The following is a 16,945-nucleotide window of genomic DNA, read 5'->3' as shown; positions in this document are numbered from 1 at the left end:
ATCTGGCCCACCCCCTCTGCAGTGAGCAGGGACATCTTCAACTAGGTCAGGTTGCTCAGAGCTCCATCCAACCTGGCCTTGAATGTTTCCAGGGATGTGGCCTCCACTACCTCTCAAATCTTATTTCGATGCTCGGGGACAATCTTTATGGGCACAACTTCTACCTATTTCAGGTGACTCATGTATCTGGTGGAGAATTAGAGCAACAAAACCTTCTGACTGGCGGTGGCAGTTTTACCTCTTCACTCATCAGTAAATATGACACTATTGAAATATTTCATGGCTTTAGGGCATTTCAAAAAATGAGAAACCCAGTGCCTGACAGTGCTAGCTAAAGACATTCAGAGCCCTGTGGATGTACATCCCATGCTGACTCATGTAACCAACTCATACGACTTCATTGGTATATTTTCCACTATGTCACTACTTCTTTTTGTACATGCTGCCGGAGACGTGTTTGGAGGGGAACAGTACTGTGATTGGTCTCAGTTGAGAAATCTTCAGTTGAAGGAGATGAAAATGTTACTATCTTTTATCAAGCAGAGAAGAGAATGGTGAGCCTGAAGTGGAGGTGGCAGGGTAGAGGCAAGAATAGAACAGTCAATTTCTATGAGTCATTTAAAGCAACAGAAAAAAGTCACTTACCCAGACAAGGATATAGACGGGAGAAGGTACGTCAGATGCGGACGCAGCAGGAGCTGGACTGAAGCAGCCCAGGAGTGCAGTGTCCAGCTACCAGGCTGCGTGTTCCCCAAACCACAGAGAAACCCCCAGCTCCAAGTTTACCATTGCCCTCTTGCTAGAAAGTATCTGTGAAACCTGCTGGCGAAATGTGCATTCCATCTGCACTGACAGCAGGGCCAGAGACCAGCGCAAGGATAACCTGCTGCTGGGGGAAGCTCCTCAGAGCTCATGGCAGAGATCTAGGCAATAGATACAGGAATCCTACAGCAGCTGCTTGCCATGCCTGTGTTCATCTGGTTTCAAATGCATCAGCCGCAGTCTAAATTCTGTGCTGTAATACCGATACAGGAGAATATTGATGGAGGATTTGGCACGACATTTTTTAAACCTGTGCTCTCTTTGTATAATGTAGCTATAATAATGTCCCTTTCACGCTAATGTAGTTAATGTAGCTTTTATAATATTTTCTTGCAAGGTGTTGAATACTCTCTTTTTCCTTAAGTCATTGCAATTCAGGATACTGTACCGTTGCAGGGCTGGGCCCTATTTTCCATCTATAGGCAGCATTTGAGGAGGACCAATTTCTGTTTGATTCCCCTGGATTAACATTACGTATGCTGAAAAGAGAAGGTAATACAAAAAGCAATTGAGATGAGTTATGAAAATCAGAATTTTCCTTGCTACTCTATTGCTTCTATATTACACCTTGGCCATTTCACTCATGAATGATTAATTAAGGTCCAAATGATTAGACTGGGTAAATGCGCTGACACAAAACAGAATAGGGATGCAGGAAGAAATTAAAAGGAAAAGGTATAGTAAATATACAAAGCATTTTGCAAACAGATTATTTTTGCTAGGTCAAGTTGATGATAGAGTTTTATTAGCTCACGCTAAATAAATATGGCTGGAATGATGATTGCAAAATAAACCTTAGAAATCTCTCTATTTGGACTAATACATATTAGTAAATTCTAATATTCAGAATAACACAGAAACAGGTTTCTTTATGTCTCCAAATACACTTTGTATACCTGAAGTAAGCAAAGTGAAATCTGTTGACAGAGAACAGATCTGAGGATTTATACCTTGTCACGGTTTAACCACAGCCAGCAACCAAGCACCAGGCAGCCGTTAACTCACACCCCCCCCCTAGGGTGGGGGGAGAATCGGAAGGGTAAAAGTGAGAAAACGCTGGGGTTGAGATAAAGACGGTTTAACAGGCAAAGCAAAAGCCATGCACGCAAGCAAAGCAAAACAAGAAATTCATTCACGACTTCCCATCAGCGGGTGGGTGTTCAGCCATCTCCAGGGAAGCAGGGCTCCATCACGTGTAACGGTTACTTGGGAAGACAAACACCGTCACTTCAAATGTCCTCCCTTCCTCATTCTTCCCCCAGCTTTACATGCTGAGCATGACGTCATATGGTATGGAACATCCTTTTGGTCAGTTGGGGTCAGCTGTCCCAGCTGTGTCCCCTCCCAGTTTCCTGTGCACCCCCAGCCTGCTCACTGGTGGGGTGGGGTGAGAAGCAGAAGGGGCCTCGACTGCTCAGCAACAGCTGAAACATCAGTGTATAACCAACATTCTTCCCATACTAAATCCAAAACACAGCACTATACCAGCTACTAGGAAGAAAATTAACTCTTTCCCAGCTGAAAACAGGACACACCTTAAGATATGAAGTGATGGCTGAGAGAAAAAAAAGAAAAATGTGCTCACTGCGGAGAGATCACCCAACTCCTGCTTGAGCATCTGTATGCACGTGTTTCTTGTACCGTCACTGACTCACTTGCTTTCCTCCTGGAAAGACTCCCCCATTTCGTCTCCTCCCTAGTGAAGGAGAACATCTCTCCAGAGCATATTTTCCATTATTTTCATCCCCACCTGGCCCTGCGTAACTGGAACTCGGAGTTCACTGATGGCACAGGACACATTTTGCAGGCTGTAACTGTTTAAGGGCAGCTTTATAGGCAACACTGGTGAGTAGATCTGGGGTGGATGACTTCATGTCTCTCTGGCTGGCAGGCTGGCAATACTGCAAAGAAAAGAAAGGAGGGGAAAAATCAATGCTATATTGCTGGCTTTTCTGGAGATTGGATTAGAAAGAAGCAAGTACAGAAGCTGATAACTGTCCCTACTCCCTGTGAATAACCTTGACTGCTCAGACACATTTCTTGTAAGGGCATCTCTAATCATTAACTTCTTGCCAGGGGTCATGGGAGGTACACTTGTTAGTCAGCTCCCACGACCAAACCTAAGTTATTATTTATGATAAAAAAACTGCTGGGACATTGGTAAACTTGGGAAATTCATGAAGGACTGCTTTATTTTAAAACAAGATTTGCACACAGGTTCTCCAGTTGAGTTGAAGGTATTGAAGGGCCTCAGCTGAATACATTGTAGGAGGTTTTCAATAGGATTAGCGAAGCCGCTGGATGGCTGAGGAAAAGAATGTAAAAATTAATAATTTGTGGCCATTGAAAGGAAAATTTAAAATATTGAGCATTCCAAAACATTTTGATTCAAAACTGAGCTATTTATTTTACTGTGATGCATTCACATTGCTTAAGGTCACTTTAAACAGAAATGGAGGTTTCAGTTTGAAAAAACAATGATGATGATTTCCATAGATTCAATTTTTTTCAAAAAATACATTTCAAAACAGGTAATTAATTAAGGACTGCCTCTTTCCTGCAAGCAACCTTTATTTTCATGAGTCCGCATATTCTGTGGAAATATTTAAAAATCTTCAACTGCTTCTAGTCATGAAACATGCAGGATTCGAGCCAATGTTAAATATCCATTTTAAGTTTGTGATTTTCATTGTCTGTGCTCCTCTTATGGAGACCTATGACAGCTTAAAAAAAGACGGTGCCTCTAAGCACCTCTGTTTTTAAGATGTCTCAGGCTGAAATTCAAAAACGTTCAATAAAGTAGTTCTTTAACATCACAAAGTTCAAGCATTTGGAATCAATTTGCATTTTTGACAATGCAGGTCATTGTGTATTTTGTAAAATGAAACCAAAAATATTTCCTTTATATGAAATAAAATATTGGTTTTGTACTCACAAAAAGTATTTTAAAAAGTAGCTTTTTTTTGGAAGCTAAAACAGCTTCCAGCAAAACTTCTAGAAAAATCACATTAAACATAAGTTAAGGCAACATATAATGTTCATTTTGTAATTTTCCACAATTAATACATTATGACTATCACCTATTTACTTTATCTGGAGAGCTAATAAAAGACAAATGCCATGCATTTTTCCTGACTTTGCATTTCAGTCATTTATCAAGTTGCCTCTAATATTTCAGTTGCCTTTATCAACCACCCGGAAAAATCATTTACTGATAGGACTCCATGGCGTGTAGCAAAGTATATAAGCGTGAGATTTATATTGCTTGGTCTCAATTTGTCGCTTCAAATCATCTGACTTTGAAGTGACTCTTAAATCCTCCTGTCATTTCAGCGTTATCTGATTTGCAGGCATCCCAGACTTAAGCAACCATGTCCAACCCCAGTCAGTCAGAGCTCATTCACACGTTTAAGGGGATTCCCTTTACCACCAGGTCTTCTCCAGAACTCTTAAAATGCTTGGATACTTTTGATGCTAGAGAAGATGATGTCGTTTTGGTTTCCTATCCCAAATCTGGTAAGTTCTACTTTTAGAAGTTAATTGCAAGAAATCTCAACTGTTTGTTCCATGTTCTCTGCTTAAACTAGTTGGGAAATGTCTGTGTACAAGAAACAGGGAAGGATGTTTGAGTGTGTGCATATATTATTCTGCCACTAAGCGTTCAAATTACAAAAAAATATGGGTCATTTATCTCGACTTTGAATCTTTAATTGAAAATAATCTCAGGTGTTTTCACACTGGAAAGCAAATAAATATTTCTTTGTTGTAAGCAAACTCTGTACTTATAGGATTTTCCTGAGGACTTTCTACACTCAATTATGAGCAAGTCAAGAGTTGCATTAAGTTATTTGTCTGGCTCTTGGCTGTAGATTTATTCGTTTCTTTTTCCCTCTCCGCTCGCCTCACTTGCACACAGACGCACACACCAAAGAGGAAGCTGCCAGTACTTTCCAAATATACAGACTCAAGGTACTACAAGGAAAATAAACTATAAAAATTATTAACCATATCTCAGCTGACAATCAGTTTGTCTAATAAGACTGTTTTGGTACCAATATTAACACTTCTCACAAAGTTACTCTGTACTTCAGCTACAACCCTAATTTTTCCAGTATTTATACATTTGGAGCCAATAGGATTATCCAGTTATGTAAAGTTTCTTGAATCTGGGGAATTAAAAGTATCACTGGTGTACCAGCAAGCTGTTTCCACATGCAAAATGCATGTTCTACATATTTTCTCAGTAACAAGTCTTCCTTTTTTTCTCGTTTTTTTTTTTTCTTAAAATTACTTTTCTGCAGGCACTCATTGGCTTGCCGGAGTTATAACAAAGCTTTACAATACTCAAGTTACACTAACATCTCCCATTGAATTTGGAGATGTTTCCAGACTGGAGGAGCTGAATAAACTCTCATCAAAGAGAATCATTCCAACACACTTAGACTACAACATGTTACCTCCAAATTTTAAGAATAAAAAATGCAAGGTAAGGCAAAAAGATATAAAAGCAGTAAGATATGTTAAGTGACTACTAGGAATCTATTTTGTCTTGTTGATCCTGAATAATTTTTAAATGATTTACAGTTTCCAGAAGTGGTTTGATGTGAATTTTGGAGACACAGCTGACCAGCGGTCCAAGGCAGCATAAGCAGAGGCTTGGGCCAGGGACTGGGTTCTGCCCCCACCCCACTGCTCCCACAGGGTGATTTGTATACCAGGCACCACAGAAAATAGAACACCAACATCTTTCAATCAACATCTTTCAATTATTAGGGATGGGGCCCCATTTCCTAGTGACTGGAGCACTGGCTTAGTAAATAGCTATCTTGGGTACTCGCAGGCTGTTCTGGGAGTGAAGGAACCCTGCCCATCCTGTTGGAGCTTTGTGAAGACCCAAAGAGATACTGAGCAAATAAAGGAGAATTAAAATGTGGGAGGTGGATTCAGATCACAGTTTTGGTTTCCTCCCATGCTAATGTAGGAGGTCCTTAAAAAATCAGTTCTGGGCTTCAGATTTTAGGTTAGAAGTTAAAGATTTCAGGATTACTCAGATCCAGACTTTTCAGGCAGGGTGATTTTGAAAGAAAGCCCGCAATTTATTTTTCGCAGCTGTCCTGTGAATTTTAATGAAGTGGTTTCACATGTTAGATATATGAGATAGTATACTGACTCCTGAGTTAAAATGAACACAACTTCTTTCATAAACATTAACATTACCCAGCTGTAGGAGACATGCCGCTGTCCACATGGCCTAGTTTACTAACCACTCCCTGCCTAAGCAGGGACAAATACATTTCTATTTTAATGGCATAGTCACCAACGGAGGAATCCTAAAGGAAAGGGTTTTGACCCTGCAAACTACCTTTGAAAATGCTACTTTTACACAAAGCTGCTCTAAAATAAAGGAAGTATATTGTCATTAATAACCATATCATCTTCACTTACAGATGATCTACATCAGCAGAAATCCAAAAGATACTGCAGTGTCCATGTATCATTACTACAGAGATAACCCAAACCTTCCCACTATAGACACCTGGACCGCTTTCTTTGATTTGTTCTTAAAAGGAGACGGTATGGATAAATGTTATGTTTTCTCCTTGCAATTTATAACTTCTTATGCAGAGAAGGGATTAAGAAATGTGAAACGTGTGAAAACTCCTTTTTGAACTCCTTATGCACATGGCTTTAGCTGGGGTTTCTTTCGCGACAAATTCTAATGCCAAACTAAACAAGAGCAAATAATAGGATGCTATCTTCAGCCCTGCAAGGAGACATTTTTATAAGTGGCTGCAGTACTTCAGCACAACTGCTCTTTGCAGATTGCTGCTCTTTGACATATCTCTTAAAAACATATTCTCACCAACAAGTTGTCAAATTCATTTCTTCCCACAAACACCCTGAAGCCCCTGACAATTTGTTGATTCTGATGTGGATTTGCCGGTGTTAAAACATTTCCAACTTTGTCCTGCAAACCACAGTAACAGACTTCATGTTGAAACTGTGATAGAGTATGTGAACACAGCTCCTCCCCAGCAGATGTAAGGGTTGTCCTCGGCGAGCAGGCCAGTGGGGCAGGGGTTCTGTTGGAAGGTGCTCAGCCAGCTCCACGTGGCTTATCCGTGCCAAAGGGAGGACAACGGGGCACATGGGGAGACTGTCCCCAGGCTGCACTGGGAGCGATGCTTGCAGGGGTAGTGCCTTCTCCAATCGTGAAGACAGCCGTGGGTGGCCCTTCAAAGGGAGTCCAGGTGCTTTCATAAGGCCCTCTGGCACTCTGCCTGATGTGTTGACTTCGTAGCAGGGTCCAAAGATCAAGGAGTGAGGTTATTATGAGTGGCCATGGTGGCATGGAAACAGACAACACAATCCTGTTCCAGTTACCCACTCCCATTTTTAGTGTTTTATTACTGCTTTGAGGACATGTGTTCCTGCTACAAAACCATAATGATGATAACAGCACAATGATAGATCAGCTTCAAAACTTTGGAAGAAAAGTGCTGTTGCAGTGATCATGGTCTTACATCAGAGCTCCAGGAGTCAGTTTGTCTACTGCCTTCTGTGGGCTTTTGCTCAGATCTTGTGTTCCTAGCTCAGAGCAGCCCTAAGGCACGTGCTGCAGTGGTTTGCAACATCTTGCCTTGTTTAGTATCAACTCTGAAGGTACAAGAGTGAAAAAAAGAAAAGAGGACTATATTAAATTTTAAAGGCATCTCCCATTTATCTGTAAATTAGTAGCCATCTTCTATTATCTGTGTGCTTACACATGGCATAAAAGGGTGACTATTTTGGTTACAACAGAAGTTTATGGAAGAAGAGGGAGAGGCTGTCATTTTTGCTCCTAATAGAAATATATGAAGGTTCCGCTGCTTGATTCAGATCCTGTAGTATTCTTGCACAGATAATCTCAGTTCAGAACAAGGGTGAGAACACACAGAGACAACTGGGATGCTGTGCCTGGAGTCTCCGAGGCTGTATGCTGTACCCCTGAAGCTAACACAGTGACTCTATGCTGTGGTTGACCACAACTCCACTGTGTTTGACCAGGACAGCAGGGTTTAATTGCACACCATGGAGCACACATGCCTTGCAGTTAGACAGTGCTTTATGTGCAGGAGGCAGCTACAGACTGAAGCATTCGGGAAAATACTTCATTACAACTCAAAGTTTGCAACCAAAATGACACCCATTACAATATTATACTTCTCTGGGGACAGTTTTAAAGAAAAATCGCAGTTCTGGAGCGTGCTGGCTGTGATTGCTCTGTCCAAACCCCTTCTCATCACCCTACAGGAGTCTTTCAACTCATCTGGTAATGCAGTCCATCTTGTCTTTCAACCAGAAGGGTCAGAATTTTGTTTTATAAAAGAAGGATGAAATTTAGCTCCCTCCCATGGTTCAGCAAAAGGACCATTCAGAAAAACACAAGTACTATAAGTCATCTATAAAACCATAAATTATCTGTGTTGTTGGCTGAATGATGTATTTACTTAATAATGTCTTTACATAACTCTTCTTTGAGTTTGAATAATAGTACAAATTCCCTTTTGCTGGGACAAAACAGAGCTAATTGTGTGCTCCATTTAGCAGACTCCTTATTTCACTTCCTAGTGAAGAGATCACATTTCTAGCTGTGACCACAGACATGCAGACATTTGCTGAGATGCTCACATCTTGTTAGCCCAGTACATTTTCCTTCATTACTGGCCTTTCCTTAGATTTGGAGCCTATTCCCACTATAGAATCATTTCTCAGAAACGCATCTGCATCTCTGATACAAAATCTCATTCCAACAAGAATGGTAACCTCTTTCAACTGTAAGTTTGAGCCATTCACAAAGAGAATTTAATCCTTTTTCAAGGAACACAGGGTACACACCAAGAAGGGATCATTCCCCTAAACATGTGAGATACAGTCAGCGTTATTTATGAATAAAGTTTATATAAACCTCTTTTACATGGGCTTTCTTATCAGTTGTCTGTGGATCCTGGTTTGATCATTTCCTAAGTTGGGAAGAACATGAAAATGACAGAAACATCCTCTTTTTGTTCTATGAAGACATGAAGAAGGTAAATATGCTCTCTGCTCTTCTTTCAGAATGCATTACTTGTAAATTAACATCATTAAAATATCAAAGAGCAAGTTACAATGAAACAGGAGAAAGAAGGAAAATGTGAATGTACGACTTTGGGCGTATTACATATTTGCACAGAACTTTGTATCAGTGAGCTAATTCTGACTGCACAGGTTATATGACTATCCAACCCTGTGAGAGCTGCATTTCACAGATGCAAGGGTGAGACACATATTACAGGAGTTTCCCCAGGCTGCAGGAAGACTTCTAAGTTTCTTATTCTTGGTCCTATGGAGAGACCAACCAAGGACATCTGTTGAGGGCCACACATTAACCTGCTCTGCCTGACATTTCAGGTGAAATTTTCAAAACGTGACAGAAGACAACATAACGACTTGTGGTCAGTGGGACTTGTGCTCCCAGTAAAAAAGAAAATTAGAGGCTGGGAGGGTCAGGAAGAAAGTTTTTACAAAAGGAAATTACTACTCAAGTACCAACATCACTTCACGTTCAGAGAATGAATTTTGGGATGAATGAAAAATACTTTCTAGTGTTTCCTTTATAATAGTTCTGTTCCTTTTTTTTGAAAAAAAAAAAAAAATCCACTACAAGGAATATAAACAAGCCATTTGGGATCCTGAGTCACTTGTTGGATCTCTAGATATCGGACTTCAAATGAAATAAGCTACTTACACAGATGCTGAGTTTCGAGTATTTCTCTATTCCCAGTGAAATAATTCTGAGGGACAGGAGAACACAGTGCCTGAACTAGGAGTAAAATTGGCAATGTAACTGTATTTGATATCAAATACTTCGCATTTACTCATTTCTCATGGGTAAGAGGGGAATCAAATCTACTGTACCTGTCATCTACACAGTCTAATGACATGTTTAGCTTTGCATGAAAGCAAATAAATCAGCTCAGAAATATAAAAGCTTTATTTTTCTTGTACCTCAGGATCTCCCTAAGATTGTAAAGGAAATTATTCTGTTCCTGGGTTTAAACATCAGTGAAAATGATATCCAAGACATCTGCAAGAAGTCCTCGTTCTCAGAAATGAAACATGACACAGAAAAGGAAAACAGCGATCCCAGTCACACAGTTTGTGCACTGACATCCAACAGAAAGCTGATTTTCCGAAAAGGTGAGTGCCCTGGGCCAGGCTCAGCACTGCGGAAGGAGCAGGAATCCAGCCAGAGGCCGCAGTCCCGGTCTTTCCCGGGCTGTAGTGAGGCTTCAGGTCATCCCTGGGAAGCAGTGACAGGAGCCTTCGGTTTGAAGCCATCTTAAAAATCACTTTCTACGTTGTCTGGTTGCAAATGCACACTTATAGTAGAGAAGCACGGAGTTGGAACAACAGTCTGACTAGTATTGCTCGGTGGGAGCTTTTGAGTTAAAAGGAAAGGTTCACAAAGCATTACTCTTTTATCTGTTGGGGTTTTTTTATCTAAAAGTTGACCACCTTGGTCTTTTACAACATGTCCCCTCTGATACCACCAGCCAAGGTCACTTAGTTTACTAGAATGAGAAAGAGTGAGACACATTCCTTTCGAGGGAGACTGATCATACCCTTTATCCTCCGTACTGCCTCTTATCTTCTTGAAATCTTCCTGAAAAAGGAATATGCTTACAATGACAACAATGAAAGCATGGATGACTCGGTCACCTGATGGCCTCGTAGGTAGCCTTCAGACGTTGGCCAAGCTGGAATCCGCGGTCGAATCTTCAACAGTGTTTAGCTCAGATGTGACTTTAAAATACCTGCAGAAGCTTTTTCTTGCTCCTGACGTTTCAGAAGCTTCCTCAGATTTGGACAATGTTTAGACGGATTTTGACTTTTTTTACTTAGTTAATTTTTGAACAATAATAGACAGTTTAAAACTAAGAGTTGTTTCAATTAATAAATAGGAAAACAGTACATTTTGCTAACTCAGAATGCTTTTACCAACAAGCTGAAGCAAATGCCAAAATAAAATCTGTCAGTAAAAAACAAACAAAAAAATCAGATACGCTTTTCTAAGTCAGTGAACTTTGACAAAGATATCTTGAAAAACTTGAAAAATCCCAACAAGTTTCACTTCCCAGTAGTTCCTGTGCAAATCCCGGGGTTTTGACTAGTTTCAGCCAGAAAGATTTATACGTATCCATTATTCTTCCAGCTCTCTTTTCTTGCCCCTGCTGTCCAGAATGCTATTTTAGGCAGCAGTTTGGGGATGCAGGATCTTTAGAGGATGCACATGAGGGTGAACTGTAAGCATTCTCGCATTAAAATATGTCATTTTAAAAAACATTTTCCTGTTTGCTCGAACTGGATAACAGTTGAAACGCTTTACTGAACACAAGTGTGCATGGTCACCCAGAAGTAGTTAACTGCCCACTTAAGTAGTGGGACACCTCATCTGTAGAAAACTCCAGAGATCAGGAGCGGGTGTGAGGGTGGTATTCATCTATCAGGTCACTCTGGGCTTCATTTTTAGGAGTCTTCTTTAGTCAGTAGAGACATATGGCTGCTTTTGGGGCAACATTCATTTGACAAGTTCTAGATGTTGATTAGGATGAGATTAATTTCAGCCGGGAAGTAACCATTTCCCTCTACTGACTGTGATAAGAACCCAGGCAGAGCCCTTTAACTTGCGTATACCTACGTGCAGCAAGATGCCTCTCTGCTGAGATGACCAAGAGCTCTAATTCCACCTAGGAAATCTGCTGCTCTTCATCTACCCGTTAGTGTTGTTGGCGCTAACCACGTCTGAGGCTGAGAGTTTAACAGCCTTTATGGATGATGATCCAGCTGCTTCCACCAGAGTCTCACCAGACCAGTAAAACAATTACTCACGATCATGACCTACTGCAGAGACTATGATAAATAACATATTAATAATTTGTGCCAACTGCAACGTGAACAAAACTAGGTTGCCTTTAAAGTGTTTTCTGCAGCGTGTATTGCTAGCCTCTCTGTTCTTTTTCTGCTCCTGCTCTCCTAGGCACTGTTGGTGACTGGAAGAATCATTTCACCCCAAAGCAGAATCTAAGGTTTGAGGAGATTTTTAATGAGAAAATGAAACTCAGCAAAATGGCGAAAAATCTCACCTATGAATTTTGACTCCATGTGAAGAACAATACCCAGTTACCAACAAACAGATGGAGCAACTGGTGGGAAATTCTGAATGGGGGCCCTCATTCTGTTTATAACCCTTCCAGTAGAAAGGATTGTGTAAACATGAGATTTCGAGGATAGGAAAATTCTGACACAATGCCAGAGCTTAACTCAGTTTTCGGTGGGCAAATGTATATGGTTTTACAGGGTCAGGTGTCAGACTCATTTTTCTAGAGCGAAATCTACTTTATCATTTATATAATTTATTTATTTATCTCTCAGGGGATACAAATTGACTTCTTAGATCTGATTTAGAAATTTTACCTAAGATGTTAAGAAAAAAACAAAAAACAAACCCAGAAGAATCTGAATATACAAAACGTCTAAAAACACATAATAAGAAAATGACCAAAGATTTGACCCCAGACTCGGTCCCTCCCTGATTCATCACGATTTGGAAAGTGCCTATCTTACTGGACGTTGCCATTGATACTGAAGTTGAAAACTGCAGCTGTACGTTTGAAGATCTGAAATGAAATTTGTTTACAAAACATTTTTTCTTTTTTCTTTTTTACATTATGTAGTTTTTGATGTAACATTTCTGGGTTAGGCACTGTATAGTGTTTGTGTTTTAAATGCAACTGATATAAATCCATGCAAATTTCTGCACCGTATATTAGGGAACTATAAATGTTGTTTTTTCCTATTTGACTTTCTTCCTGCAAAATGCTTGTTTCTAGTGTTCCACTTCATAGTCCTTGTGCAACAGAACTCAAGAGTTCCACTGGGGTAAACAAACCACTACTCAGAGACAGTTTAATCTGAACACAGCTTACTTATTCACCCTGCCCTGATAAGACAGATTTTTCAAGAATCAGCTGCCTGTATTCCCATCTGAGGGACTGTTCTAGGGACGCAGTGAAGATGTTCCCATTTATTCCATGATGCATTTTCTGTCCTCACCTCCAACTTGCTTTGTAGGCTGGCTTTAAGGACAAACCAGTTTCTCCCCAGAGTAGTTGTTCCCAACCACACAATTCCAAGGCATCAGCAGGCAGAAAAAACAGCAAAAGCTGATCGAAAAGACACTCAGGCCGACAAACACGACTACTCTGCTCCGACTCCTGCGTGCTCTGCGGGCACCCATCTGCCAGGCAGGCTCATCCTCTGGGTGCGTTCTTTCTGAAAAGCTGAGGTGTGGGCTTGCTTACAGCGAAGGCTAACGCTCTCTCTAGACCAGTGCTTCACCTTTGCCCCACAGCCCTATGATTTCATACCTTGCTTGTGCAAGCTGACAACAACGCCTACCGATCTTGCGTCTGCACAAGTGATACCGAAGTTGTCTGCTGAAGAGCTCAGAGAGAGAAAAGCCTGTCTGACTGCCGTCCCTCCCCATTTGCCAGTTCAACACAATTTAAGGGAGATGCTGCCCTGCGCTCTGTTTTATGCAGATGACCCATTTGGAAACCAGAAGCTTGTTTGTGCTGCTTTGCTCTTCTGACACTAAAATCATTCTCTCTCCCTCTAAAATGCCATGAACCAGCGCTGCCCTCCTTTCAGGTGTCATTCTTCCACTATTAATAAATGGCAAGAGGTCGGCTAATGAAGATGCTTAAACATTTTACTCTAAGACTTATTTTTTCCAGCCCGTTGAGTATGGAAAAAAGCCAAAGGGTCCGTGGGTAAAAGAAGTTTATAAGCGAGTTTATTAACTGCATTAAAAACACTGCTGTAAGCATATGTATGTTCACAATATGAAACTGTGTGTGAAGGGACAGGGTAAGGACATATCATGTGGACCAACGCGGGGGTTACAGTGTACAGTCCCGAACTGGCTGAAGGGGTAGCATTAGAATATAAGGCAGTCAGTGTTTTGCCAGCTGTCTGACCTCCACCACTGCATTGCAAAGTTAAATGGACTTTTAAAATAAAGCTCCTCTCAGTAACACCTTGTACTTACACAGCACTTTTTATCTCCAAGTGCTTGAAATCTAGCTTTAGTTAAGCTTTACACAACGCAGTCACACCCAAGGTACAGCGCAGCAACTGCTCAGCAGTAACAGCCTGAGAAGGAAAGCAGCTTCTGCCAGGAAAACGACAGGGTCCCAGGCACTGGCACAGCCCAGCGCCGCTGCGGACAGCGTAGCAAAACTTGCCTGCATCAGAGGTCCAGAAAGCTAGGCTGGGCACTGTTCCTGAAGGACGGGGGGTATGTGATGGTAGCCACTGGCAACCAGGGTCTCCTAGCGGTCGCTACGCCCACCATTTCTTTCATCCTCTTTACCTTTGCTCTCCCCACTGTTCTGCTACTCCCCCTCCCTTTCCTGTGACTGTAGCAGAGGGATTCAAACGTAATTTTTCAAAGAATTGTCAATCTGGGCTCCACAAGTCGTTTTGGCAGGTCATGGAGACGTTCAAAAATTTTCAAAACTTCCATAGTAAGATGCTGTAAAAATGTCTCTTCCCCTCTCCATTTTACTTTCTTCTTTCTATGGCAGTTAAAACTTTTGAAGATAAATTTCAGCCCTACAAAATACATAAACACTGGTCCAAAATGTACCTAGACCACAGAAATACTGGGTTTGGAAGGAACACAGACGTGTACAATCTCTATTACATGTGAATGGTTACAACGTTGCTTTCCTATTCGGGTAACATATTCCACCTTCCTGAGTAAGGGCTTTTCTCAAGGTTGATTTAATTAGAGAGGACAGCATTAAACATTTATGCCATCAGAACTGAGATGTGAGGCTTCTAGGATCTTTTCCCTTAAAATATCACACAACCATCTTCTAAAGTAGCTCTCGGAGAAGAAAAGGTACTCAGGTAAACATCCTAGCAAGGATGTTTACTAAACTTCAAGTCACATCAGTTCTGATACAATGAGTTTGATGCCTAAAGCATTTTCTTGGAGAAAAACAATGACTGGTGAAAAAATCTCACCAAGCAGCTTCAGGAACACCTAGTAGAAGATGCCATTGAGTCTGGAGAAGTGAGGGGGGAAGAGCAGGCGGAGGAAGGAATCTGAGACAGTTCTGATAATCTCTGAAGCCAGAAGTCACAGGAAAATAGAGAAGACTCAGGGCACGAGATCTTTTGATGGGTTTCTGCACTGGGTCTAAGTAGAGCAGAGATGATTGGGGGACCAAGACAAGGGTTAACTTGTAACCACCTGTCAGCTGGAAAACTAAACATGGAGGACCAGAACGAATTTCCTCGGGACTCACATCATGACCAGCTGATGAGAGAGGAAAGACAGTTACAGACCACAAAGAGCCAAGGGCACTCCTGCTGCAAAGACCCACTGGGGACGGGACAGGAGAAACCAAGCCTGACAGAAAGGGCTGAGCGTGGGGGTGAAAGCGATTGCTGAAAGACCATGCCCAGAAAGGGAAAAAAGGACTGAGTGGCCGTATCACCCTTTTACCAGTTCCAGCCTCGCAGATCACCACAACCCACCTTCTTTTCAGGGACCAGCAACCATGAGACAACTTCTCTACAAACTTTGATAGGAGACAGTCCTCCCCTGTTCCTAAGTCTGTTTACCTGGCTGTACACCATAGCGGACAGTGAAAGACAGTGGGTGTGCCTGGTGAGGCATTGCCCTTCCTGGCCTCCTGTGGAAAAGTCTTCTCCTTGGCCAAGCAGAGTGGAGTGGTGGCACCTCGTGGCCCCAACAGGGAGCAAGCAGGAGCACCCAACAGCTGCTTGAGTGAAAAACCCAGCGACAGAAAAGCATGAGGCCACCCATTACATCGCCGTGCCTCCTTTCGGCCTCCTTCCAAACTGGTCCCGCAGGCTGATGCCAAGTGGAGAAACAGCTGTTCTGGGATGACCGCAACCCCACAGCACCAGGGACATGTCCACCCTGGTGCAGGCTCTGCAGCCACCCAGGCTTCCTGCCAGTTAACAGGGAAACAGCGCTGCCTCCGAAAGGAACAGAAATATTTGTTCTTCACTGACATCTACTGACTGCAGCATTCTAACTGCAAAGCTCCACACAAGAATTCTGCGTTCATTTTCGCAGGGTGCTGCGGGGCTCAAAAGCAGCAGGATACCCTGAAGGGAATCAGACACAGGTTTGGGGGGAGCAGGTCTGTCTCCAGGTATCGAGGGACAGTCCTGATGCATAGCCTGCTTACGAAATCCTTCATTTCTGACTGCCAGTGTCTGCAAGGAGGTACCTGGGAATGATCAACCCGCACCACTGAGAATCTACTAGCAGCCACAGTAGACAGGACAATGGGACAGACGATGGCATTCACTTATAAGCAAATATCGACACTTGGGAGTAATAAAAGCAGATTTGCTTTTTCTGCCTGCAAGGCCTGTCGCTGAAACAAAGGTTAACTGTGGTTTGTTCTCCGACATTTGTGATCTTGGTAAACTACTTAGCCTTAATCCAACAGCCAGGTATGTATGGCTATGCTGCTCAAACGGCACTTAGTTGCCTAGCTACTTAAGAGGGATGAGGAATTACGCAGTTTACAGCATTGCCTGCTGGCTAAATTAAGGATTTACCTACACTACAATAAAAAAGGTACAGCAGGACTTCATTGGCAGGTGGATGAAAAGCAATACAAAGCTAGCTCGTGCATCTTTCTGCTATCCAAGCTCAGACACCGGTGACAGCAGCTTAACTGAAGCAGCCCAGACTTGAGTTCCCCCGCTTCTCAGCGGGGGCATCAGTACAGATGCACCGCAAGGCACAGCTCCAGTTAGCTCATTGCTCTCTTCACTGCTGTGCACTGCCTGCAACTTTACCCTGAAAACCTCTGAAATCTCTTGGCTTTCATTACACATCAAATGTGCGCTTTCTTTAAACATTGGGAAGCCTCACTCTTACAAGCTGCAAGGTGCTCAGTGATATGATGGTAAAAACCTGGAAGGGGACGAAGCATGCGAGAGCAAGAAGTCAAAAGCAGCATGGCTTGCAGACAGCCCAGCTTTT

The 16,945-nt window shown here is 42.1% G+C and overlaps 1 protein-coding gene across 1 annotated transcript; it reads left to right on the top strand.

Annotated features, from left to right (window-relative positions):
* Positions 1-4,193: 4,193 nt before the first annotated feature.
* Positions 4,194-12,000, top strand: LOC104327196 (sulfotransferase 6B1). Its single transcript, XM_009932082.2, has 6 exons — positions 4,194-4,338; positions 5,124-5,308; positions 6,270-6,396; positions 8,797-8,891; positions 9,855-10,041; positions 11,882-12,000. The coding sequence occupies exons 1-6, from the start codon at positions 4,194-4,196 to the stop codon at positions 11,998-12,000; spliced, it is 858 nt and encodes a 285-aa protein (XP_009930384.1).
* The last annotated feature ends 4,945 nt before the right edge of the window (positions 12,001-16,945 follow it).

Source organism: Opisthocomus hoazin, chromosome 1 (assembly GCF_030867145.1).
Source record: "Opisthocomus hoazin isolate bOpiHoa1 chromosome 1, bOpiHoa1.hap1, whole genome shotgun sequence".
Taxonomy (NCBI): domain Eukaryota; kingdom Metazoa; phylum Chordata; class Aves; order Opisthocomiformes; family Opisthocomidae; genus Opisthocomus; species Opisthocomus hoazin.
Note: the sequence above shows the minus strand (reverse complement) of the source record. Positions and strands in the feature narration are given on the sequence as shown.

What these genes read in the sequence shown, in the direction of transcription:
- LOC104327196 (XM_009932082.2), top strand. Translation starts at nt 4,194, where the DNA reads ATGTCCAACCCCAGTCAGTCAGAGCTCATTCACACGTTTAAGGGGATT. An exon ending in TTTGTTCTTAAAAGGAGACG is followed by an intron (nt 6,397 to 8,796) that starts GTATGGATAAAT and finishes CTTTCTTATCAG; the next exon opens with TTGTCTGTGGATCCTGGTTT. An exon ending in AAAGCTGATTTTCCGAAAAG is followed by an intron (nt 10,042 to 11,881) that starts GTGAGTGCCCTG and finishes CTGCTCTCCTAG; the next exon opens with GCACTGTTGGTGACTGGAAG.